Source organism: Giraffa tippelskirchi, chromosome X, assembly GCF_054371585.1.
Source record: "Giraffa tippelskirchi isolate mGirTip1 chromosome X, T2T-mGirTip1v1.2.pri, whole genome shotgun sequence".
NCBI classification, from domain to species: Eukaryota; Metazoa; Chordata; class Mammalia; order Artiodactyla; family Giraffidae; genus Giraffa; species Giraffa tippelskirchi.
This window is the reverse complement of record NC_137289.1, coordinates 48,929,349-48,956,627: the sequence shown is the minus strand read 5'-3', so window position 1 is coordinate 48,956,627 and position 27,279 is coordinate 48,929,349. Positions and strand designations below refer to the sequence as shown.

Sequence of the window (27,279 nt, the reverse complement as noted above, 5' to 3'; positions counted from 1 at the left end):
TAGCTCATGTTTTAGTAAACTGTTCTCAACCGAACACTGTAACTTAATATGATCATATCAATAGACTGAAAAGCTTGTCACCTGGTCAGAGAGTGTAAGTGGAGAAGAATATCCAATCCTACAGCCATAGGTAAAGCAAGAGATCTCTGCTGTCAGCTCGAGCACATGAGCCAAAGGCAGGTAGCCAATATATGTATCCTTTGGTCTAAAACAAAGAGGAAGATTCTAGCCATTCTTAAAAAGACATTGTAAATTAGAAACATCAATTATTGTTTTACTATAGAGAATGAGTTTAGAGAACATGAGTTCTAAGAACACTCAATAATTTTCTCTTACCCCAGGCCAGGAATTCTCTCACACTGGCCAGTCATTCCAGCTATCAAATTGCTATGGTGCATCATCACTCCCTTAGGTCGGCCGGTAGATCCACTGGTATACATGACAATAGCCAAGTCTGAAGGAGTTGGTCTATTTGGAGAAATGCTCACTAAATGAATGAAAAAGCACATTTCCTTTAGTTTAAAAGTTAAATTGTTAAACAAAGGTAAGATTTTTAGATTCTGGTGTAATGATAAACTATTTAAAACAAATACTCTCTACTGATCATCAATAAGAAAATGGTTATCCAATTCTGGTTACCTGCAATGAGAACTTCAAACTTAATTTGGCCCATTTTCTGAATGTTTAGCCTAATCCCTCTCCACAGTGCTGTTTACAGGGTTTTGTTGTGGAAAGATATCTAAGATCTGGAGAATTAAGAAGATAGAGTACTATGTGTGAGCTCCTCAAGCCTCACTTTCTCATGTCGAAAATGAAATGGTTGGACTAGATTTTGGTTCTTAACCACTGGTGGGCATGAGAATCGCCTGTGGAACTTAAATAAAATACTATCTCTGGACCCTAGCTCTGAAAATTCTGGTTTTGTATGTCTGGAATGGATCACAGGCTCCACAAGTGACACTCATACACACTCCTGATTGAAAACCACTGGACTTGATTTTTTTCAAGTTTTTAGAAAAATAGTTTTATTTTAAAAATAATTGAACTATGGATATTGAATAAGATAACAATAAGATAATCATTATACATCTAACATATTCTTAATTAGATTCTAAGTAGCAAGTAAAATCCAAAGGACATCAAACCAAAATGATATCTGTGTTTTGATGGTTGCTTCTTGAAATCTATATAGGAAATCATTTCTTGAAACTATTGAAAGTGCAGTGACATAAAAGCTGTAACAGGAAATTGTTTCTCTCTCTGCTACACATACACACACTTACTCATGCCTGTAGTTAGAATATTTGGTATGTGTCTGGATTGGGGATTCTTTTGGGTCTTCCAGAATTAATGCTTCTTTCCCTATCAGGGTCAGACCATACTTCAATTCTTTTTAATCAAAATCAGACAGGAATTTTAGGAAACCAAGAAAAAGAGACAATTTAGTGGGGCTTACATGCCCTTCATTTCCCACCAAAGGTAATATCTAAACAGTTTCTAAACTTTGTTTCTTCTTGCCGTCTGCCTGCAGGTAGGAAGGTTTAATCATCTTGTGTCCTGAGCCCCAGTGCTGTCTCTGCTCATTGAATGATTGGGGGAAAGAAATAAAGAGGTCTTCCCGACAGATTACAGTCAGCTGTCTTGAGCAGGGATTGGCCAACTTTCATTGTGAGGGACCACAGAGTAAATACTTTAAACTTAGAGGGTCGTATGGTCTCTGCCAAAGCTACCCAGGTTTGTTACTGGAGAGTGAAGGAAACCATAGGCAGTTGTTAAACAAATGGATGTGACTGTGTTCCAATCCAACTTCATTTAGAGACACAGATGCAGGTTGGAGCTTGCTAACCTGTCTGCTAGAGTTGTGCTTCTCAAACTATCTGCTGTGAGGACCTTTTTTTCCCCTAATAATTTATGGATGGATGCATTTGTAAAGTACAATAGAAGAAGGTAGAGATGAGTGGGCCAGGTGAGATATGTGGTCTATCATGTTATGGCTCACACAAAATTATGAGGACCCCTACCTCCCATAGTTTTATGCCAACAAATCCCAACCAATCAGGACTTCTCAGTCAACTTTATCCCAATCTTGCAGGGTCAACCTGGTGTTGAGACACAGTTCTCCATGGGTCTGTTGAGTTTCTGCACATCTTGTGAGCAGAGGCACTGACTTTATTCAGGACTATCTTTTCAAGGATGATTCCACAGTGAACAGCCTTGGAAGATAGAAAAAGTGTCTCCCTCTGGAGCAAAGAACAGGCATGCTCACTGTCCAGTGCAATAAAGATAATACTTTTCCTCAGAGCAAAGGGAAGGCATGCTGACTGCCTGTTATAAAAGACTCAGCTTCCTCACCTAGCAGAGTGTTGTGATCTTCTTACTAAACATGTGAAAGAAAATAATTTAAATGGGGTATTTCAATTGTTCAACCCTCTCTGACCTGATGACCAACTGACATTTTGATATGACACACTTATTTCAAATGGACTCCCAACTACCATATCAGTGGTAGAATAAATCCAAGTATGGTTTTAGCAAACAGGTTTATATCCTCAGAGACATGATTAAAATCAGTAGCATTAGCGTTAAAAAAAATAAAGGAAAATTTTACTGAATGTAAGGCCTGAGATCTGTCCCTTACATGAGGTTCAAATTGGAAGGGTATAGTAGGTTTTTAACAAAAAAAAAAAAAAGAAAGAAAGAAAGTTTGGCAGCAGCTGCCATAAATCTGAATCACTGAATGCATGTGTGCTTCGTTGCTAAGTCGTGTTCAACTCTCTTCAACCCCATGGACTGTAGTTTGCCAGGCTCCTCTGTCCATGGAATTCTCCAGGCAAGAATACTGGAATGGGTATCCACTCCCTTCTCCAGGGAACCTTCCGAATCCAAGGATCGAACCCAGGTCTCCTGCATTGCAGGCGGATTCTTTACCATCTGAGCCACCAGGGAAGCCCTGAACCATTGAATACTTCTCAAGAATTTAGTAAATTTTCAAACAGTGGTTACCTTTCTGATGAGAGAGAGATGGTCTTGATAGTTTTAAAACATTTTTAAAGTTAGTTTTTTATTGAGTTACACAAACCTTTTTTTAAATCAGAGAACAGTTTTCACTTGTATTATTTCTTTAATCTACTGGAATAATAAGCCTTGAATAGATTAATAAATTTGTTTGCTTTACTTACAGTTTTCTGGCTTGGATCCCAACTCTTCTACTGATTGCATGCTGTGAATCTCAAATCCTTCAGGGTATTCTACTTTATTGATAGTCTTATTGTCCACATAAATGATATGTTTAACACAGTTGATATCCATCAATGCAGTCTGTTGAACAGAAAGAAAACCCAGTTATTAAATATGGGCCTGCAATCAACTTCATTACTGAATATTTTCCTATGCTGTCAAATGCTACCATAAATTAAAAGAAAATGTCATATTTACCTTAAGTTTACTCTCCAGAAGTTCAACACTAGTAATCAGATAGGTAGCCTCAGATTCATTTAACCCATGAACTACAGCTTCTCTGCCAAGGGTGGCATATAAAGTCACAACTACATAATAAAAAATAAACACAAACATTAAATGAAAACGTTTCTTAGATATATTATTTCAGCCAACTTTTAATGGTAGACTCACAAACATGAATACATTTTATAATCTAATTCGATTTCATAGTCTCTGCTCTTACCCTTCCACCTTGCCTCAAACTTCCTGGCAGTCACAAATGTGTCTTACAAATTCTCAGGAATCTAACTCTCTAAACCTAAAGAAACTGGAAAATATTGAAAGTGCCACAAACTGGGCAAAAATCCATCAGTTAAGATTCTCAAGGTCAACAGGTTCTGGCTAAACACTTGCCTGGAAGACAAGAGGATCTCAGGACAGTTTCATATGTAAGCACAGCCCACTCTTTCCCTCCAAAACCACCAGGCACTTACGAGGAAAGTTGTGCTTAAAGCAGGTCTGTGCCGCGATCATCCATTCAGCCCTGGTCTCACAGAAAATGGCAATGGTGCTCTTTGGCTTCAGTCCCAGTGCAGTGAGTCCACTACCGAAGTTATTCACTCTGCGGTTTACTTCAAGATAGTTCAACCATTTATAATTCCCAAGAATTAACTGTTAGAGTAAAAGATGCTATAATATTAGCATATGTACTCAAACAAGCAATTAAAACATACTATTCAATGGGGAGAACTCAAAATTGCCCTTAAGTGAATATACAGACACTAGGAACACCTTTGGAGAATTAGTTACAGGCACTGTGATGAAATGTTGGTGTGTTTTAAATGCATTTGATTTATAGTCAAGTGTACCCTCCCCTTTAAAAGAAAACAGAAAGCCCCAAAATGCTTTACCTTCTTAAAAACCTTTCCATTTGGCTGCATTTCATTTTCTTCACTTAGGACTTCCCTGGTTCCCAGGCTCTCCTTCTTCCCAAACTTGGAGACGGCATGATCGAATAATTTATCCAGGGTGTCTGCTCCGGGGATGTCTATGACAGCTAGCGAGTCGAAGTGCGTGACAGAGCGATATGGACTTCCAGGTTTGTCTGAGGTGGGCTTAGCTTTTATTCTCTTTGCCATAGCGTTTTTCTTCTTGGCATTGGTAAGAAAATACCATGGAATAAATATAAGGGCACTGTATATTGTTATTAACAGGTGGATAGGCAGCAAAATAATGGTGAGCACATTTTGCTTAAGTTTCATGGTGGCAAGGCTTCTAAAATGGTGTTTATTTCTTGTTATTCTTTGGCTTCAGAGAGCCTGATTTTGCTGAAGAAGGCAATAATGGGAGCAGCAGTAAGAGTAGCAGAATAGTCAAGGCAGTTCAATTTTAATGATACAGAAAGAGTTAGTAATCTTTGGAAGCCGACAACAAAGTACACCTGCAGGTGAAGACAATGAACCAGGCAGAGAGCAGGGAAAACAAAACAAAAACAAAAGAGTATTAACAAGTTGATAGCACCATTGATTTAAATACTCAGGTTTTTATTAGTTTCTATCATTGATTTGATACAAGAAAGCTGAAATAACTGGTCTGAAAGACTGGTAGTTTCCAGTTTTAATCATTATGGCCATAAATTTTAGATGTAAGTTTTGCAGGTTTTCTGGTATACCGCACGTGACTCTGCAAGTCAGTTGTATAACGCCATAGCACCTATATGAGCGCATGCATGTGATGTTTAAGTCTGGCTAGATTTTGGGAGAGTAGAGAATGCCAATACTGAGGTTTCTCTTCAATAGGCATATGTAAACTGAACAGCTTTAAATAGTATTTGACTTTCTATTCAAAAGAGGGGAAATAATCCAATTTTGGTTTATTTCTCAATGATCAACCCAGAAATATTCTGAGTTCTTCATTAAGATAATTTTTTACTAATGCTATTCACTATCACCTGTCCCCCAAACTGGACTAATATAATCATGAAATCATTTCCTGCATGTCTGCTTTGTGCTCAAATTGTACCAGTTGCCTGGGAGTGGCAGTATTAAGTCCAAGGCAGTGTAAGTCTCCTGGCCCCTGCTCATTATGAGTTAACAGTTATGAGGTCATCAGCACACAAGATAGATCCAGTGTTTTTCAAACTGTTTGCAGGAGAAAGGGGCAGCTAACCCATTTCATCAAATAAACACCAGTGAAGACTTCCAATCTGTAAACACTAAAGTGGAACTGCTCTGGCTGAAGCAGGGATTGGGGGTGCCCTGAGTCCCACCCTGGACTTCCTGGAACCCCATTCCCAAAGTGACCATTGGAACCTTTCCAATGAAAAGTCTGTGGAAATACCCAAGTCCTGTGGTGCGCAGTGCAAGCAGTTAATGTGATAGCAGTTCAGAGCAAGTGCAAAATGGTCCACAGTTACAAAGGGAAGCTTTGTGGAGATTAGACTTAAGCTGGACCTTATGTTGGGGATCTGGAAACAAAGGGAAAAGGATAGAGGTCATTCTGGGCTGGGGAACCACATGAAGAGAAGAATGAAAGGACTCTGGGAGAGGAATGAGTGTGAATAATAAGGACACTCGCCTGACTGGGGCACAGAGTACTCGCCACAGCAGTACATGCCACAGTAGTACATGATCTGACAAATCAGGCAAAGTAGTTTTCATTTGATTTGGCAGGAAACTGGAGGCCACTGCAGGTCAGAAAAACAGTGCCAATTGGAAAGGAACTGCAGAAACAGCCTCAGGGAGAATAATCTTTCTCCAGGAGCTTGCCCTCAGTTGAGAAAGCTATTTTGGTGAGTGGCAGTGTATTTCAACTAGAAAAAAGTAAAGTATTAGCTCACTTTGAGGAGCCAAAGTAAAGTGCATCCTTCTGCAACTCCTGTGAAAATCGACTACTGACCCCAAGACAGTTGTGCCTTATTACACCAATTACTATAAAATGGTAACATAATCCTTAAACCTGCTCTGCTGTTATTCATGTTGTTCAACTGAGCGTGGTGAAATGAGCAAGAAACTACAGATGAAACGAACCGCGATTCAGGCCCCATCTCTGTCACTGACTAGCTGTGTAACCTTGGGCAAAGCCTCTGAGAGTAAGATCTGGCTAGATCAGTAGGCCTTAACTTCCTAGGGAGTGATGGACCACTTTCAGAATCCAATGAGAACTATAAACCCAGTTCTCCTCAGAAAGATATGCAAAATGGTATACTCAAATTCAGGGAATTCCTGAGTTTCCTGGAATCCATCCATGAACACCAAAGGTTGACACCACCCTTACAATTTCCCGGGGCCCTTGCAACTTTAACTTTATGCTTTAGTATACCTAGAAAAGGGCTTCCCTGGTGGCTCAGTGGAAAAATCTGCCTGCCAATGCAGCAGATGTGGATTTGATCCCTGGGATGGGAAGATCCCCTGGAGAAGGGAACAACTACCTGCTCCAGTATTCTTGCCTGGGAAATCCCATGGACAGAGGAGCCTAGAGGGCTACAGTCCATGGGGTCACAAACAGCCAGACACAACTGAGTTACTAAACAACAATACATCTAGAAATTGCTTTCTCCATCTCTCTGACAAGTCTCGTCATCCTTTTTTTTTTTTTCAAGATACAACACACCAAGGGTCTGTCATAGTACCTGATCCTCAGTATGCAAGATCCCCTCTAACAATCCTCTCCTCCATCAAACATTCCATGACTACCCAAATCCATGATAATCTCTCCTTTTCCTAATTTCCCTCATCACTTGAAATGTCTACCCCTCATTCTGATCCTTGATTATACCATCATTTTTAAACATCTAAGCATCTAGGTATGCAGCACAGACCAGTAGTTCTCAACCCTATTAAACCCAGCACCTCTTTATTATAACAAATATTTTATAATACTCCTTTATAAACCTTAAAGGGTACTCATAGATGATAGTCTACTTACACATACATTTTTAAAAATAATTCCTTACTGATAATATAAAGAAGTACTGAAAGGAAATTAATTCAACATAAATACTTATTTCAATACATAAATTCTCAGGGACAATACAAGAAGACAAACCAAAATCTTCAGACTGATAGAATTCCCCTAAGTGGGGAGTATCACCTCCTTCTCATTTGAAAAATGGGGCTGAAGAAGCAGAAGACAGCTTTTGACAATTATACAAACTATCTGGATTTAAACTGCGCTGTATGCTTTTCAGTCAATTGTATTGCTATATACATTTAATTTTTTACACCGATTTCCCTTAAGTCTTCGAGGTAGGGAAACATCTACTTAATCCTCATAGTGCACGCATGCACGCACGCACGCACGCGCGCACACACACACACACACACACAGGGAAACATCTACTTAATCCTCATAGCACACGCATGCACGCACGCACGCACACACACACAGGGAAACATCTACTTAATCCTCATAGTGCGCGCGCGCACACACACACACACCTCACAAGACTCAAAGAACACTGAGGTAAATAGAGATCATTTAGTCCAGAAGTTTTCTCGTTTTTTCTGGTGGTGCTGAGTCTGGCATGGGGTGGGTATGGGTTACTCATTTGAATAAAATCTTATATGGACATGGAAACACAAGTAGATCAAAGCAAAAAGCAGAGTTGCTTCAGTTGGAGAAGCTGTGTAAACACCTGAAGGGACTCCATGGAACCTCCATTTCAGCTGAGTATTTGAGCCACTGATGGTGTCTGATCTTTCATCTCCAAGGGAAGCAAATGAGTGACAGTGCAAATTGTATCCAAGGCCTGTCCCCAAGTTTGGTGCTCTTTCAGCACCCCCACACTCCCAGCCAGCCTCTGCCCACTTTGGCCTATCATTTAAAAATCCTTCTTTATCAAAAGTTTTCTAGCATTACACACAGTCTGTTGATAAATTCATTTAAAAAAAAAAAGATTTGAACACCTCCTATGTGTGTTTTGAGCACATAATACAAAGATGAGTAAAACACGCTCTCAATCCTTTGCGTGCACATCTGCATGTCCATATGTATGGTAGGGGGCAGGGAGATGAGTTAACAAACATATACAGTAGACTATGATAGATCCCATCAGAGAAGCAAGAACAAAAGGTATTCAAAAAAGGGATGAGATTACACCCAGTTTGGGGAGCAGGGGCAGGGGAGAGATGAAGGAGGAAGGAGAACCATCTAGGAAGGTTTCACAAAAAAAGCATGGTATTTTGGGTTGGTGTGAAGGATGGGGACGTTTTCAAAAGGAGAGGACAAAGATTGGGAAATGAGGATGGTCCTCATGGACTGGGGAATGGCTGGCAGCAGAACTGCAGGATATATCAGAAAACAGCAAGCAGCATAGCAGACGCTTTCGAGCTTTCTGCTTTTAAAGTGCTGGTCCCCTTTTGTGATCTAAGTCATATTATTTCAGAGTCAATGCTACTAGAATGTCACTATAAGAGACACATGTGTATAATGATTTGGTAACTCAAGATTAAACAACCTGCTATTATATTAGGAGAAAGCCTGATGATAGGTTGGGTGGTAAACGCCCTAAACAAAGGAGATCTGGCTTCTCAACTCAGTATCTGCTCTTAAGTGTGACTCTGGACAAGATATATGACCTCTCACGTAAAAGCTCTGTACCAGCAGCATCATGTGTAATCGGGAATACTGCTTGTGTTATCTGCTTCATGGCACTGTTGGGAGAGTCCTCTGTCTGATCCAGCTTCACTTCCATGTGTGTGTGGTATTGGTCCCTGGAATACACTCTCAACCCTCTCCCTCCTCCCACTTTGATGGACTCACTCGGCTAAACCATGACCTGGTTAAATCCAGTTTACCACCTCATCTGTACCCATCCCCTGCAGCTGAATTTGGCTGGAGAAACACCTAACAGTGCCGAACATCCCCCTTTAGATCCATGGCTGCTCCCTCAAATGGACCCTTGAAGCTGCAGAGAAACCATGCTGCCCTGTCCTAGGCCACTCACATGCTTGGTCTCCTGGGGTTCACACTTTGTTTTCTCTCTTCAGACCACCAAGGCTCCTTCACTGTCCTCAACCTCAGCTGCTGACCTGGCTTACCAATTGGCTGAGAAAACTGAAACCGTCTGAAGAGAATGTCCACAGACTTCCAACATGTGGCCACATCTCTCCTCTCTCCTGTGACCAGAGATGGGCTGGTGATGCTCCCAGCCAAGGCCGGCCCCTTCACTCATGCATGAAGCCCCTGTCTAGACTAGAAAGACCTTGCAGCGCTGCTGTATTGACTCTTCCTTCTCCTGCCTCATTAATTTCTTCTGTTCTGCTGAACTGGTCCCACCCACATCCTAACAGGCTATGACTTCTTTCATCTTAAAAACCATTCCCTCTCTTGTACCTTATTCTCTGCCTATGGCTCCATTTCTTCTCCTTCTCTGTGTGTGTGCTAAGTCACTTCAGTCATGTCTGACTGTTTGGACTATAGTCCACCAGGCTCCTCTGTCCATGGGATTCTCCAGGCAAGAATACTGGAGTGGGTTCCAGGGGATCTTCCCAACCCAGGGATTGAACCTGTGTCTCTTAAGTCTCTTGCATTGGCAGGTAGGTTCTTTACCACTAGCACCACCTAGGAAACTCTCTCTTCTGTAAGACTCCTTTAAAGAGTTGTCCCTGTGCTCTGTCACCTAGTTATCTCCCATTTTCTTTTGACCCCACCAAGCTCAGGTTTCCTCCTACCGCTCCACAAAATCGCTTTGCTCAAGGTCACCAATGACTTCCATGTTGTCAGATCCCAAGGTCAATTAAAGCTCAGCCCTCACCCCGCCCTTGACCCACCACCAGCCTTTAGCCCAGTTGACCCCTCTTTTCCTGCTGGAAACTTCTTCACTTGGATTCCAGGAAAACCCATTCTTCAGGTTTTCTTCCGACTTCCCTGACCATTCCTTCTCCATCCTCATTGGTGCTTCTTCCTCATCTCCCGGACCTCTCAATGCTATAGTGTTCAGTCCTTGAACCTCTTCTTTATCTAAGCTCACTCCCAAGGTGATCTCATTTAGGCTCATAGCTTTAAACAGCATATATATGGTGATGATCCCAAAGTTTCTCCGCTGAGCCTGGAGGTCTCCCTTAAGCACTAGGTTTGTATATCCAACTGCTTCCTCAACAGATCCATTTAGATATCAGTTACATATTCATTTAATACAGATGTATTAATAGGAAACTGAGCCGCTGATCATCCTTCCACAAATAGCCCACTCAGTCTTGCCCGTCTCTGTAGCTTTAACCAAAAGCCTTCAATCAGGTTCACTTTCACTTCCCTCTCTTTCTCACAATTCCACACCCAATTCATCAGCAAATCCTACCGGCTCTACTTACAAAACAGATTATCAAATTCGACTACTTCTCACCACCTCTACATGTACCAACCTGGCTCAAGTCACTATCGTCTCTCACCTGGAGAAATGCAATAGCCAATGTGAGCTCCCTGCTTCCACCTTTATAATAAATTCTAAACTCAGCAGCCAAAGTGCTCTGGTTCAACTGTAAGCTGGATCATGCCATTCCTCTGCTCAAAACCTTTCAAAGAATCCCATGTGACTCATTCAGAAAAAAACATAGTCCTTACACCGATCTATGAGAAGGCACCTGTCCCCCACCTCAAGTTTCTGCCTTCATCTGCAACACTGTCCCTGTTTCCTTCTGCTACCATGCCACTTGTTCCTTGATGTTTCTGGGACACAACAAGCATGACCCTACCTCAGGGCTCTTGTACACGCTATTCTCTCTGCCTGGAATGTTCTTCTAAGATACCTGCCCAGCTTATTTTCTCATCTTCTTTTTGCATATATTCAGATATCACCTCCTCAGTAAGGCCTTCTCCGTGCTCAGTTGCTAAGTCATGTCTGACTCTGTGACCCTATGGACTGTAGCCTGCCAGGCTCCAGTCATGGGATTTCCCAGGCAAGCATACTGAAATGGGTTGCCATACCCTCTTCCAGGGGATCTTCCTGACCCAGGGATTGAACTCAGGTCTCCTTCGTCTCCTACATTGCAGGTGGATTCTTTACCACAGAGCCACCTGGGAAGCCCAAGGCCTTCTCCAGTCACTCCAAAATCACAGCCCATTTTGATTTCTCTCCTTAGTACTTATCACTACTACATCATATGCTTTATCTTTCATGTTTCTATTCAAGGCCTCCATTAGAACATAAAGGTTCCGTGAGGCAGAGTTTATTGTTTGCTGCTGAATCCTCCTACATCTGTCCTCTGTGTATGAAGTGTTCAATAAACTTGTTGACTGAAATAAGAATGGACATGGGATTGCTCTGAAACTATAAAGTAAAAATGGATGTTAAAGGCAATAGCCAGAAGACAACCAATCTTAGTCATCTTTTTAAAAAATCACCTGTCCATGCCAACACTCCAGGAAATGGTATACTCTTAAAATCCCTGGTAATTAACTTGAACATGTGTTTAGTTGCTTGACAGAAAACATGAAACTGGACAAACTGCCTTTTCCACAGAGGAAAAAGACAAGCTGTTACAAAAGCAAGAGGATTATAGAATTTGTGCCATGTGCCTTTTGACGGATGCCTTTCACAAAGGAATGCTGTCCTGCCATGTTATGAAGAGGGATACTGCTGTCCCACCAGGAGGACATGAACTCTGAGTTGCACTTCCTTAAAATCAAATGATGCACTTGTATTTGAGCTGGAAAGGGCAGGGCATCAGCTTCAGTCAGGGGATAGCAAATCATTCCTGTTGATGATCAGCATTCCATTTGGGAATCGGACTGCATGCTCACTCAGTTGTGTCCAACTCTTCTGTGACCCCATGGACCCCATGGAAGCCTGCTAGGCTTCTCTGTCCATGGGATTCTCCAAGCAAGAATACTGGAGTGGGTTGCCATGCCCTCCTCCAGGGGATCTTCCTGACACAGGGATCGAACTTGCGTCTCTTGCGTCTCCTGCATTGGCAAGGGGATTCTTTACCTATGAGCCACCTAGGAAGCCCGAGAATCAGATTAATAACCACTTAATTGAGCCTGTACTATGGGCTAGGATTGTGCTCAGTCCTTTAGATACACTATTTCCTTTAATCCTTCAGAAACACTCTTTGAACTAATACCTAGGGATATAACTTATAACTGATGATATAACATTCTCAGACAGATCATTTGACCAAGATAACACAGTTAAGTAGAGATTTTGATCCAGGTCTACTGGATTTTAAAGTCCATGCTTTTAGCTGTACTGTCTGTGACCTGGGTCATACTGGTATAATTTAAATAGGTTGAGAGTGACAAACTCTGTATATGAAAAAATCCTGATGACAACTTTGAGCACTGATCTGTCCTACAGTCTAAGGCATTTTTATAGCGGGGGTGGGGGGGAGCCCTTTAGCTGCCCAGTAAGTCCTAGAAGTTTAAGTGAAAATCAGACGTAATTTTACTTTGCTTCTTGTTTTGAGGCCAAATTTAATGTTAAGTATTTCATTCCAGTTACTTCAAACACTCTGAGATAGTTAGGTTAAACACAAAAAGCATTAGTGATACATGAAGCTCCAGCACACAAAGTAAACAAATGTGACATACTGATTAAAGGCTGAATTTAAAAGAAATCATCATCTTTCCCAGTAGCATGTGACACAACACCCATTTAAGAAAGAGGAAAAATAATAAACTAAAGTCAATGCCAAGATATTTTTTTTCGAAAGTTTTAGAAAATGGACTAAACCAAGCAAGGATCCATCCATCTACCAAGTTGAGACACGTGGTAGAGACAAATATACTTCATCTGTCCTTGATATATTTCCTCATGAAAATGTAAGATATATCAATGTGATAATCAATGATTAACTGTCAGTGCTACTTTAAGAAATCACATTTTCAAATCACACATCAGTTAAGAGTAATTTAAATACCAAATAAAGAGATAATTTGCCTTCTGAAAAGGATAAGCCTGTATCCACTAAACATTAAATCAGAAAACAATTATAAAAATTCCAAGAGATTAAAACAGATATGCATACCTGTTGCACTTTAAAAGGTCATACTTCAACATAGATATTGCATCAACAAGACTTTTGTAAAGGGGTGGAGTGCTTTTTTTAAAATTCCTATTTTCTTTCACACACTATTAAAAAGTTTCAAGTGATTTTAAAATATATAGAAGAAAGGTTATATACACGTTAAAGAAAACAGTTGCTTTGGTTAATGAAATCAAACTTTATAGGCACAAGATTACAACATAATTAACCTTATATTTCAACATTAAAACTTTTTAAACGTTAATATTTTAAGAAAATAAAAGGCAGTAAGAGTAGCTAGCACGCTCTTTTGCTATCAGACAGTTTGTAGGACTAAATAATCATGTGAAATATATATCTGTCTGCTCTACGTAAGTCTCATGTGACTCAAAGTTAAGTCAATCTAATCAATATGAAATAGCTTATACAGTAAAACTTTTGAAGTATACAGTAATTATAATAAATACATTTGAAAGCTGAAAAAAAAGCAAAAGAAAAGCAAAGACCTAGGGTGACTAGACTAGACAGACGCTCTATACCACACACTGTACCCTTGCCTAGCTAGTTTGACTAGAAGAGTCTCACAGCTATGACTGATCTTTGGTAACATCTCTGACAAGATTAACCAAACCTGTTTGCTTTATCACCTGGACGGATATTAACTCCTGAAGTCGCCATCCTGCTAGTCTCTTCCCAGCTTTCCCCAGCAAAGAAAGCACCTCAGCTGCCATGTTGAAGATGCCCTTTCTTGCTTGAGCATGTGTTCCCTCCCATAATGCATTAAGAACATGCCCAGCACACATCAGATAATGCTTTTTCTAGGTCACAGGATAGTATTACTGGGATCCTATCTACATATGTTGAAATAAGGAGATGTAGTATGTTGAAATGTGGGAGCCTCATACAATGTGCCTACACACTTCACACACACTGTGTACAAGTACATATATCTTCCTCATTTTAAGTGACTGAAACACACTTGATTTTTATTTTTAAAAACACACTTGATTTTTAAAGCTTTCCAAAGTTGAGAGTGGGTTGGGTATAATTTCATCCAAAGCTTACATATAAGGAATTCTGAGGATATATCATGCTAGAAGTGGCACCTGCCAACAAAGCATGATGTTATCATCCAACTTTATCAGACATCATGAAAAATGGGAGAGAAATTAAGTCCTAGGAGTTATGTGTTCAGAGAGAAATATAAAGTGTTCAGTGCTGTAGAAGGGAAGTAGACAATGACAATGACAACCCCAATCCCTACAGCTGCTGCTAAAGAGGATCTGCTACAGGTTCCTCTGGACAAAACCCGGCTGCTACATTAAACGGCCCAACATGCACCGTGTAGACTTTTTGTCTGTAGAGTCTTCCGTGTACTGGCTATTTTTTTCTTTATGATCTTAACATAAGTTAATTAAAAACAATCGGATTATATATCTGAACTTTCAAATTAGCTCACAGTTATAAATGTGTTATCTGAATGAGAAATATACAGACTATTATCTTTGCTATTTGTTACACATCTGTCTCCTATCATCTTATCTACTAATTATAATAAATTAATATAGCTGTGAGCTGCCAACCATGAGCACAGGTTAAAAAAAATATCTATTAACCTGCAGTGCTATTTCCCACAGCCTTTGTGTTACAGGGAGAATTTTGCAACTTACATCTTTTTTGGCCACATGCACTACCCTCTGGCCTTTGCTAGAGGAGGGACCAGTTTAATAGATTAGTTCTCTAGGAATGTTGTTTCCCAGTACTCACACTGTTAAAAAGTTATGCAGCAAGGCAGTCTTAAATCATTTCTTTCAAAATGGCTAAATAAGTCACTATGATTCAGCTACCAGGCCACCATAATGTGAAACTGTACTGTGATATATAACAAACAAAATAAAACAACAAAACCTCGCTCTGCTCTTCAGTAGCAAATATATCTTATAACTGAGATTAATAAGAGTTCAGTGACTGATAAATCTGTTGAAGACTGAAATCTTAGAGCCATTCAGTCAACTCAAATATTAGCGCTAGTAAAGAAAAGGGCATGGATATTCCAAAGACAATGAAAAAATTCAATATGTGTTTTTATTATTAACATTATTATTAATGCAATACATAGTTAAATTATTCACATTGAATTATGGGTGTACCTGACATTTGAGAAATTAAAGAATTCTTAACTAAAGAAGGATGCCACATGAAGTCAAATACAAGAAGCCATGGAAAAGTACTCCGAGAGGTAATGTCTCCATGTTAGGGATGAGGAATATTTTCCATTCTGCTCTCTCTTCATGTTCATTTGTTCACCTGACCCATGCAAGCTTCATGAACGTTGAGTGAGATAAGGGAATTAGGTATTTCTATTTTGAAGTGTACTTTGGGAGAGCCAAGGCACTATGCCAATTGAAGAGCTCTCTCCAAAGTGTCTGTTGACTCCTGAACTGGCCAGATACTCTTGCTAAAGCTTCTGGAAACTCCTGCTCTTCACCTTGGTAGTTCTTTCTCTTACACGCAGGCCAATTACAGTAAATTTTTATGTGTGTGGGACATGTGGAGGGGGGGTGGAGAGGGAAAAAGAAACAGGAAATAGATTCTCTGTGTATAAATAACTATAGGAGCCTGAGTCCTACAGCCCATACAATTGCACTATGGTCTATTTCCCAAAAGAAACACTAAATCTATTACCTTATCTCCTTTGTCAATCATGGGATAGCATGCTGCCTGTGTAGCTGAATTTGGAGACAACTAATTTTGGTCTGTTGATGAAAATCTTTGTTCAAGATTTTTCTAATGCAGCCTAATCAGTCAACTGTAGCAATCTTCGCTATACAAGCACATTAAGTCTTTTGAATTTCTTTACACTTGGAATTCAAAAATAGTTACGAGCACATAAAAATTACTCTTTCTTCTGTTTCAGTTTCATAATCTGTTATAATGAGAGTGATTCTCAGAAGACCAGAAATACAAGAGAGACAACACTGTATACGGGGCTTTGGTCCTGGCTCAGCAGCTTGACGAGTTGCACTACCTGGAACAAATTAAATTACCTCTTGTCTATTTCCTCATCTACACGAGAAAGTTGGATTCAGATTTTAAGATATCACAGACAAGCAAAGGATTTATAAACAAAGAATGATGGTGAGGGCAATGACAGAACTGCCAATTTTTTTTGTTTGTTTGTTTTGGCCAAGCATGGACATAGAAAACAAAAACCTATCATTTACTATCATCATTTCATAAAATACAGAAAGGGTCTAACTCCTCAAAATTAGAAGGATATATCTTATAATAAGCAGCAATTTTTCAAATGGAAAAAGTTCAGCTTTAACAATCTCACGGCCTGTGGGGCTTATTTCCCTCACTTCACTATGGACCAGTAAAAAGTCTTCACCGGTGAAGGTACTGTCTAAAAGTAAATGTTTTGGAACTCCTGAACTAATTTTCAAGGTCCAAGGCTCAAACACTAAAATTATAATTTTACGTGCTCTGTTATACTTCTTTCGTTCTATGTTATATTCTAGAGTAGGTGCTCCGTGAAGGACAGTACTGATGCTTAGATTTTTGAAGATCAGAAATATATTTACATCATTTTGAGAAATAATGACTAAAATTAAGCTTCAATTTATTGGAGAAAGTATACACTACTACAGATTCAACTTCATCAATATTAACGAACCATTCACTGGACACTTACTATTAAGCTCATTTTACAGATGAAGAAATTGAGGCAAAGGGAAACTAAATAACTTTTCAGAGACACACTGCCTCAGTAGTCAGAATTGGAACTCCAATCGTGACTCCACTTTTTGGTAATACTCAAAAAAAAAAAAGATTATATTTAGATTTTAATTATCACTTCCCCATTCATAAATGAGTGACAGATGGTTTTAATCTTAGAAGCTGCCCAGAGTAAAAAGTTTTCCTATTTTACTTTCCCAAATAACGCCTTTTTAACATATAAATATGGGCAGGGCTTTTCCAATATAAAGAGAGGAAAAATGTCTATTAGCTTGGTCACTTAACTTTCTCTAAAAGCTGACAAGACTGCAAATTTAGAATTTTTAAAGGACAAATACTTACAGATTTCCTCTTTTTCTCTTAAGAAGAACCCGTATATCTTTCTGGATTTGAATCTGCAATAAGAGACAATATTTATGTGTATGGTGACATAAGAAAAGATCCTTTTTAAAAAGAAACCCACCTGCTTTTTTGCATTACCTGTGTACCTTAGTTCATGATAAGCCAGGTACCAAAGGAAAAACAAGAAATGACTAGAAATAGTGCTATTGGGGTCTTACAAAAGTAACTGAGCCTGGCTCTAAGAAACAGTAGTCAAAACCCTATGGGAAAAGGGCAGATTAAGAAACAGGCAGAGGACTGAATAGACATTTTCCCAAAGAAAATGGTCAATAAGGTACATATCACTAATCATCAGGGAAATGCAAATCAAAACTACAATGAGTTATCACCTCACATCTGTTAGAATGGCTGTCACCAAAAAGACAAGAGATAATGAGTGTTGGTGAGGATGTGGAGAAAAAGGGACTTCTTGCGCCCTGTTGGTGGGAATGCAAACTGATGCAGGCACTATGGAAAACAGTATGGAGGTTCCTCAAAAATTTAAACTAGAACTATCACATGATCCAGCATTCCCACTTCTGCTTATATACACAAAGGAAATGAAAACAGGGTACTGAAGATCTCTTCAATGCCTTCCCATGTTTAGTGAAGCATTATTCACAATAGCCAAGATATGGAAAAAACCCAAGTGTCTGCTAAGGGATGAATGGATAAAGAAGATGTGATATGCGTGCACACACATACACACACAATGGAGGTATTATTCAGTCATGAAAAAGAAGGAAACCCTGCCATTTTCAACAACATGGATGGACCCTGATACATTATAGTTAGATTAAGTCAAAGAAAGACAAATATTGTATTATATCATTTATGTGGAATCCGAAAAGGTCAAACTCAAATAAACAGACTAGAAGGCTGGTTATCAGGGGCTGAGTGGGGTGGTGGAGGAATTGGGGAGATGTTAAAAGATACAACCTTGCAACTAGAACACTGAGTAAGTTCTGGAGATAGTAATAGTAATTATAGCATAGTAATTATGATCAACAATACTCTATTACATACTTCAAAATTTATAAGAGATTAGATTTCAAATGTTCTTGTCACAAAGAAGAAATGATAGTTAACATGATGTGATAGTTGTTAGCCAATACTAAGGTAGTAATCAGTATAATATATAATTATATCAAATCAACTCATTGTACATCTTAAACTTATACAATGTGATATGTTAATTATATCTCAATGAAATATATATATACAATTAAATTATTTTTAATGACAGGGAGCAGGAGTCATGATGTAAATGGTTTTATTTCTACTTCTTATTCTCCCATAGTCAGGATAGGAGCCAAGTTCAGAGATAAAGTCTGACTATAGGAAACTAGTAGATCAATCTGACTGGTTATCCCCAATCTCAATGCCCACAGGCACCCAGCTATTTTCTCATTAAAAATGAATTATTTCCTTTAAACAATACATGGCTCTTTCCAAATTCAAATACAGCACTGGTCTAAGTAGAAATGAGAGATAATTTTCATCTTCCTTCAATGAATAAAGAAAGTCTTGTGACATCCTTCAAGATACATACACTGTGAAGGTTTAGGATCCATTTATAGTTGAGGGTTAGTCTATTTTGGAAAATACAGGAGAAAACTTCTTACCATCTGAATACTCAGAACAGTAAAATAAAGCTCTCAAGTAACTGATACTGTTTACTTACATTTCAACATGACTGGGCATCATATTAGGCTTCAGTTTTCTTTCCATCCAGTAGTACTCAGTACTACTTCCATATGATTATGAGAATAACATTCAAACAAAATTTTTACTCTAGACACCCCAAAGGAAGTTGCAAAACAAACATCCATATAACTAATCAACATACTAACTAGCTGGTATTAACTCAAACAGTTGGTTTTCTCTTTTGCTACCATCAGGAGGGTGAAGGAAACAAAGGTTTATACCCAGCTCAATCACTAACTGAGGATGCCTCTCGTTTGGCTTAATAGAACTACTTTTCAACTTCAAGTTAATACCCACAATCTACTTTAGGAAGGGGGTTCTGGCAATAGTATCAGTACCTGTGCGAATACAAGTGGTTAAGATTACTTATAAACAAAAGACACACTATTTAATATTTTCTTCCTTTTCTCCCTGAGGGCTAACACTTGATATTAACACCAAGAGGGGAAATCTCTGCTTGTTCCTGTTAAAACAAAGTCCCAAGAGCTCAAAAAGAGAACGTTAAGGAAGAAAAACTTCATATTTCTTATACAAATGCACGTATTTCCTCCCCCACACAGAGCTTAATTCAGATAACAACAAAAAACCAACCTTTCATAAAATCACATGAACACCTATAGGTGGTGCAGAGTGGGGACGGGATACAAAACTATCCAGTAGTTTGTGTAATTTGAAAAATAATTTCCATAGTGAAAGTTTCCAAAGGAGACTTGACACTTGGTCATTGGTCCTACAGAGAGAGAGGCTGGAGAGGATACTCAGAAGTATAAGAGAACTCTTTCAGCTGGATGAGAGGCCCATACCAACCTTTGGCTAATTTCCAGTCTGAAAGCCCTCAATAATTGGGCAGGACAAAGTAACTCTCAGATGTTGTTTAATACAAAAGACAGACATAATTTTTCTCAGTGCCTATAATCTTAAAGGACATTTCTATCATCACACACACAAAAAAAGCAAGCAAGCAACAGCTGCCCAGTGTAATAAAAGGGAATCAAATCACATTTTCTAACCGAGCCTAATTAAGTTTCTCTACACAACAGAAAAACTGGTACTCGCCTTTCTCTCTAGCCTCCTCCCTACAAAATAGCATCCTCCTCTTAAAGTCATCCTATTAAACTGAAGAAATAATTTGATATAAAAGAACTAAACAGATTATCAACACGCAGGTTCTCTTTACAAATGATCAGAAATAGGGATGATCTGGCTAAAATTATAATGCAAATTTGAGTCATACTTTTCACTTTCATGGATATGCAAGCTTTTGCAACATAAGGAAGTTGGAAATCCCTAGCATAGCAAATTTTTAAACAGACTGAAGCATATAACATGGTTTGTTTCCACTTTATAGTCACTTGGTGGCATGAAAAAAGGAGTAATACAGCATCTAGAGTTGATCATCTTTCAATTAGGGAATGAGGCAGCTCTGGGAAAGCCTTACCCACTAAATATCAGGGAGCATAACAGTGTCCTTGCAGCTAACAAGAGAGTGACTAAGGGGAAAAGTAATACAAATAGAAGGCAGTGTTGTTCAACCTCATGTTTTGAGACAGACTTCATAACAAACCATTAATGTGTTTAGTTTTTGCCCTTTCTGTAAATAAGTTAGTCTGCTAATGAATATTTTGGAAACATTCTTCTAAAGTCAATATACTAAAAATGTGATAGCATCAGATGGAAATGTTTCAAGCATGATCAATCATTCCTTCCTTAATGACTCAAGTACCAATCTTAGTAAGTTTAAAAGAGAATGTTTCGGGAAAGAGTGGGAAACATTAACAAAGTCCTATGCACATTGTGTCCAAATCTAAAAGTAAATCCTGGAAAGTCCCTTACAAAACAATTCCCTAAGCAACAGTCTTTTATAAATCTATGTATACAAAATTTATATACCGGCAAGTACTAATGGATGAAAACTGCCATGCTAGTATATATTTTAAAGGTCAGAGATGTTGAAATAAAAAATAACACAGGTGCAAAACAGTATGTATGAGTCTATCATTATATATATATATACATACATATTTGAGAAGGCACATATTCGTAGAAAAATTAGCAAGACATGCACCAAATATTACTGCTATTATTGCATGGTACAATTAAAGGGGAATTTTACATGCTTCACTAATTTTATGTTGTGTATTCTTTGATTTAGTATCTTCCAAAGTTTCCAGAAATAAAAGTTGCTTACTTAAAAATTAGTTTTTCAAAATCCCAAAGGAACAAGAATGACTCATTTAAAAGGCCTACATGACAGTCATAAGCTAGTCAAATTACCAGAGGTTACTGCTCAAGAGTCTAAGCTACAGTAGAATCTTTTCTTTTCTCTTTAAAAATATACTTGAGTATGAGTGGTCCAGGAGCTGTAAATGCTCCTAAGATTGTGGGTCACTTGATTTGTAAACATTAAAACTATTAAAGAAATGTTATGACCTAAGTAAAACTACCCAGAATCTATCATGAAAAGAGTACCGATGTAATTCTAGTCACAGACTAGTCACAGACTATAATGCTGCTTCATGGAAAAGTTAGTTAAAACCATGAAGTGTTTATAAAATACTCATGATATCAAAAAGCTGCTTGAAAAACAAACATTACAAAATATCAAATACAAGTGAAACTATCTTTTTCATTCGATCCTCTAGAAACAAGAGCTTTTAACAGTTTGGTGAATACCCTTGGGGACTTTTTTCTAAGCATATTCTAATACACACACACAATTTTTAAAAACTGAATCATACTATCTATATAAGCTTGCAACTTTCTTTTTAAAAAATGGCTCTTACATGCCTTTCCATGTCAGAATACATAGATCTAACATAATACTACTTTGTTATTGCTTTTTAAGTTTTTAACAGTTACATGGTATTCCATTGTATGGACATGTCAAAATTAAGTCTTACCAATCTTCCCTATTGATGCATATTTGGGATTTTCTAATTTCTCATCATTAGAAACATAGCAATAAACACCCTTAACAATATATTTATGCCAGCCCTTCTACAGGATACATTTCTAGCAGAATTGTTAAGTCAAACTGCTAGGTTAACTGCACCTTATACCATTTATGAATTTATCTTAATCACTTAATTAAACATAAATAGAAGGTCATATAGGGCAAGGATTGTCTTATTATCTCTGCATCTATTTTGGCTTGAAAGAGCATTAAAAATCTGTTGGAATGGATAAAGGAAACTAACAGCTGTCAGAGAATACAGCTGGTTTAACTCATTTTTTTCTTCACATTTAGTATCAGCTTTCACTTCATTAATAACTATTTTTAAGATAGGATTTTTTTTTACATTATCAACTTCAGCAGATATTTTGGAAAAGTACTTACAACAAAAAAACTACCATTACATTTTAGAACAATGATACAATGATAATCAATTTTAGCCAAAGAGAAAATCCTTTGTTTTACTCGTTAGTCAGAAATTATTCTTTTCAGTGCTAGAACAATATATAAATTGCATATCCATGACAACAATGAATATTTCTTTACGTAGTTAAATCTGCAGTATTCTGGGGTAAATTCTTTGTTTCATTTTCTCACAGTTTTGAAGCAATGTTTATTTATACTCTACCCACCGTCTTTACCCAAGCTCAAAAACAGTCTAGTTTGAACGTTAAGAGAAATACTTCAACTCTAAGAATTCTGTTATCACCCATTCTCTTACATAACTTTTCCCTTATAATTAGTATGGTAAATTATATGAATTATACACACACACAGTTTCATCATTAGCATGGCTATATATATATATATGCACCCATACAATTTGCATATCACACACATACATAAATTATGTGTATGTATAAAAATGACAAGTATCTACCTACAATATAAATACCAGACCTCACCTGGGACAGGAAGATAATCTATATGCATAAAAATTACATTCCTTACCTACAAAGTTATAGACTTCCAGAGCTGAAATAGGCTTTAAAATCAGGGTAATTAGTCTCTAAAAAGAAACTCTCTTCCCTCCCCTTCCAAATGATCACAGGAGCTAAGAGAGGATCTATTTTCTAGAACATAAGGAAAGCCTCTTATATGCTTCCCTATATGGCTAAAGTAAGAATTTCTTTCTAATCAGTGTTGATTAGGTTTACTCTTAAGATGAAATGTGAGAATATTAGAAAGCAAAAAAGTACACTATTTCTAACCTTTTGGTTACCTAGGATGAAATTAACAGTATCAAGACAGAAAGGCACATTCTCTTGAAATGCTCTCAATAGAACAACTGCATTTAAATAAGAAATTTTTAAAACCACAAAGATCAAAAGTCCTATTTGTAAGATCCAACTAAGATATAGCTTGACTAATAGGAGGCAATCACTGGGGAAGAACTGTTTTAATAGATGAAAATTGCTGACACATTGGTAATTCTTGACTCAGGAGCATCAATCTTCCGATACTGATTTAAACGAGTGTTTTGAACAAATTGATTGCATAATATCAAACATTGGACTTACCACATCTCTTCCTTCCAGGTTTACTCAAGCAGTATGTTGATACATGGGTAATTCTGAATTTACAAGGCCTTTATTAAAATACTGATGAACTGAACAATGCTTGAAAGAAGTATTCATTACTTTAAGAGATCTTGACCAGAAAGTACTGCTGTGTAACAATCAAAACTTTCCAAAAGCTTGGGCAATTTTTGCCAGAAGTTACATTTTGTTTTTAAAGACATGACTCAGTAAATAAACACACAGAGAGCACTAAGGTAATGAACAATAAGTACTCATGAAGTAATCATTTTAGGAGAAAAACATTAGCATTTTCTTCTACATTAAAGATGAGATTGATAAACTACTTGAGAAAAGAAAATATATTTTTAGAAATACAGACTCTTAGAGCTAAAATATGGCCTGTTTTGATGACTCTCAAAGTATCTAGGGCCACCAGTTCCTGGCAGTACTACTGTTCATAATATTGCAAGCGCCACTTTCATTTCTGCCAGGAATAATTTTTATTTGCTGAAAAAAAATGCACTGGAATTCCATTGAAAGTAGTGCCAATTAAGAATAAAGAAATTGTTCAGTGTTGCCAAATGTATACAGAAAGGCACTTTATATCCCATTGACGGAAGTGTAAATTGGTACAAGTTTTATAGAAAGCAATCTGGCAACAGGCATTCAGAAGCTTTAAGCCATACATACCTCATGACTGAGTAATTTCACTCTCTACTTCTAGGACTAGCCTAAGGAAATAGAAATGCACACGCACAAAAAAACAAAGACAATAGTCACTGCTGTGATATAAATAACAGAAAACTAGAAACAACAGCAAATATCCAAAAGGAGACTGGTAAAATAATGATGTATCCTCATGATTTAACACTACAGTCATCAAACGCAGTATTGTCAAAGATTTTTAAGGATATGAAAAAATGGTCAAGATATTAATAAGTGAAATTGCTTTAAGACAAAACTTAACTAAATATATACAGGCTAGCAGCTGAAATATTCATCTCTGGATTATAGAATTATAGGTGATTTTTAGTTTTGTCCTATTTTTTCCTACATTTTCTAAAACTGCTACAGTGAACATATTACTTCTATCACTCAATACATAAATAAAAAATATAGCACCAGTGTCAATTAATTCTAGTGTGTGTATATGTTTATATGTGGGTATTTATAAGTGACAAAGAAGATGGCCCATAAGGCATTTGGCCCTAGTGACATGGTGAAGTGATGCTACAAAAGAGATACTTCAGTTTTTAAACTAGACTCAAAGTAAAAAAACTTCTTTTGCCCATGTAATATGATCTATGAAGTGAAATAAAATGAGTGGGTTTTTTTCTTGCTATAACTACACTGTAGCCTGCCAGGCTCCCCTGTCCACAGGATTTCCCAGGCAAGAATACTGGATTTGGGATAGCCATTCCCTTCTCCAGGGGGGATCTTCCTGACCCAGGGATTGAACCCAGGTGTCCCCCACTACAGAAAGATTCTTTACCATCTGAGCCACCAGGGAAGCCGACTAGCAAGTGAATAGGCAATATCAAAAAACCAGATAATCACAAGGGGTTCTGCACAGATGGAATGTCAATAATTTCCTTAATGCCCACAGTTCCAACCACTTATCCTATTAAAACAAACAGGAACTCAAATGCCAGGTGACACTGGCAAAAGATTTAAGAGGTATGAGAAGAGTCATATGGGGATTCCTCTGCCCCACAAAGAAAATATTTTTCAGATAGTCCAAGTATATTAATACTAATATATTATTAATTAATATTAATATAATATTAATATCAATCATCCCCCTAATGGGAATTGAGGCCTGCCTGCCCCCAGGTGAAAACATCACAGGCAAAAGGCAGCAAATGAGTATCCTTTCTTTGCTTTCCACACGGTGATGGGAGGGATGATAAAGGCAGGGGATTTTAGAAGTAAACTCTCCATCAGTACCCACTTGTTTACAACCTCAACTCTGGGACCAGTGGCTCAGAATATTAGAGGATCTCATCTTACCTAAGACTGTCTTGCTTCAGACATTCCAATCAACTGTGATATCAAGTTACTAATATGTACTAGCTGACTTCAAAAAGCTGTAGGAGGCAGAAAGGGTTGAATCATTTCTTTCCCTCAAAGTTTTCATTTCAAAATGTTTCGGGCAACAGTAAAGTATCATTAAGTAATCTCATTTCCTGTAAAGGCCCACACAGCTTCAACTGTGTCCTGCAATAACCTCAACAGGGCCTAGTGGCACTGAGTTCACAATGCTCAAAATGATAAAAGGCACACAGCAGCTACGCATAACATCCCACTGCAATATACAATAACACATTTACTTGAAAATTAATGTTTTTACTCCAAAGTAAAGGGAAAGCTATCTGTGGCTGCTGGTTAACTCAACTAACTGGGTTAAGCCAGTGCTTCTGAAGCTAAGCTCACAAATTTGAGCCCCATGTGAATTGGTGAAGAATCTGCCTGCAATGCAAGAGATGAGGGTTCGAACCCTGGGTCAGGAGATCCCCTGGAGAAGGAAATGGCAACCCACTCCAGGATTCCTGCCTGGAAAATTCCATGGGCACTGGAACCTGGTGGGCTCCATGGGATCGCAAAGAGTTGGACACAACCGAGTGACCAAGCTCACGCGCACATGAATTGGTGAAAAAAAGGCAATCACATTTCTCAGCTTGCTAATGTATGTTCCCTGGTTGTCATGTGTTTTCCCAGATTCTTACCAGAATTCTTATCAGAGTCGTCCCCACCCTCCAACCTTTTTCCTTTTTTTGGAAAGACAACCCTAGTGATGACCCAGTAATAACCCTAACTCTGGTCCCACAGAGAACAAGGTAAGAATGTATGGCTACATCAGCAAAAGCCAACCTTCCCAACTGGAAAGACACTTCCATGTACTAAGTCCTGACTGAATCCACAGTCATATACAAATGGGCAAGTAAATGAAATAATCAGCTTTGCGCCATTAAACATACACACGACTTTTTATTCCAAGTGTTTCAACAATATCAAATTATGATAACTTTAAATATTTTATCTACAACCAAATATTTATAATCCCACTTCTAAAATCTACTCAGATTTTAATTGGTAATTTCTAACTGAAGTCAATCCCTCATCTTATAAAGCATACACTTGTATATTATGTACATAAAGGATAAATGAGATCCATTTTAAGAAAATACCTCCACAAATAGGGTTTTAACTTATGACTTTTAAAGACTATAATCCTATTTAAGAAGTTGTGTTTACCCTTTCACTAAATTAACCTAAATCAAATAGGTTAATTTGGCAATTAACCTATTGCCAAACCAACTTTGAGCTTATGCACTCAGTCATGTCCAACTCTTTGTGACCCCATGGACTGAGCAAACAAAAATTCTAACTTTGCAGGGAATACAAATCTGATACTCGTTTCTGAAAAATACAACCGATTATAACTTGCCATCTAAGATTTTCTGGAAAATAGAGGTTACAACCATAGAGCTGCATATCGAATGAGGTATTTGATTCCCAGTGATAAAAGACTAAAGCAAACAGGAGACATTCCAGGCTAACCCAGATGCTGTAAGCT

General features: G+C 38.0%; 1 protein-coding gene across 18 annotated transcripts in view; it reads right to left on the bottom strand.

Moving 5' to 3' along the window:
* ACSL4 (acyl-CoA synthetase long chain family member 4) overlaps window positions 1-27,279 on the bottom strand; it is a 68,875-nt gene that overhangs the window by 24,589 nt on the left and 17,007 nt on the right. For 3 of the 18 annotated variants that reach the window (XM_081566801.1, XM_081566798.1, XM_081566789.1), the window contains 8 exons: window positions 17,484-17,536; window positions 16,089-16,431; window positions 4,350-4,879; window positions 3,933-4,110; window positions 3,436-3,545; window positions 3,180-3,318; window positions 337-487; window positions 82-205 (listed from right to left, as the gene is read on the bottom strand). In XM_081566801.1, coding sequence (XP_081422927.1) covers window positions 82-205; window positions 337-487; window positions 3,180-3,318; window positions 3,436-3,545; window positions 3,933-4,110; window positions 4,350-4,700 — 1,053 coding nt within the window. In that variant the 5' untranslated portion in view covers window positions 4,701-4,879; window positions 16,089-16,431; window positions 17,484-17,536. Of the gene's footprint in view, window positions 1-81; window positions 206-336; window positions 488-3,179; window positions 3,319-3,435; window positions 3,546-3,932; window positions 4,111-4,349; window positions 4,880-16,088; window positions 16,432-17,483; window positions 17,537-24,392; window positions 24,434-27,279 lie in introns of all 18 variants that reach the window. The other 15 variants (XM_081566788.1, XM_081566787.1, XM_081566786.1 and 12 more) reach the window with 8 other exon arrangements.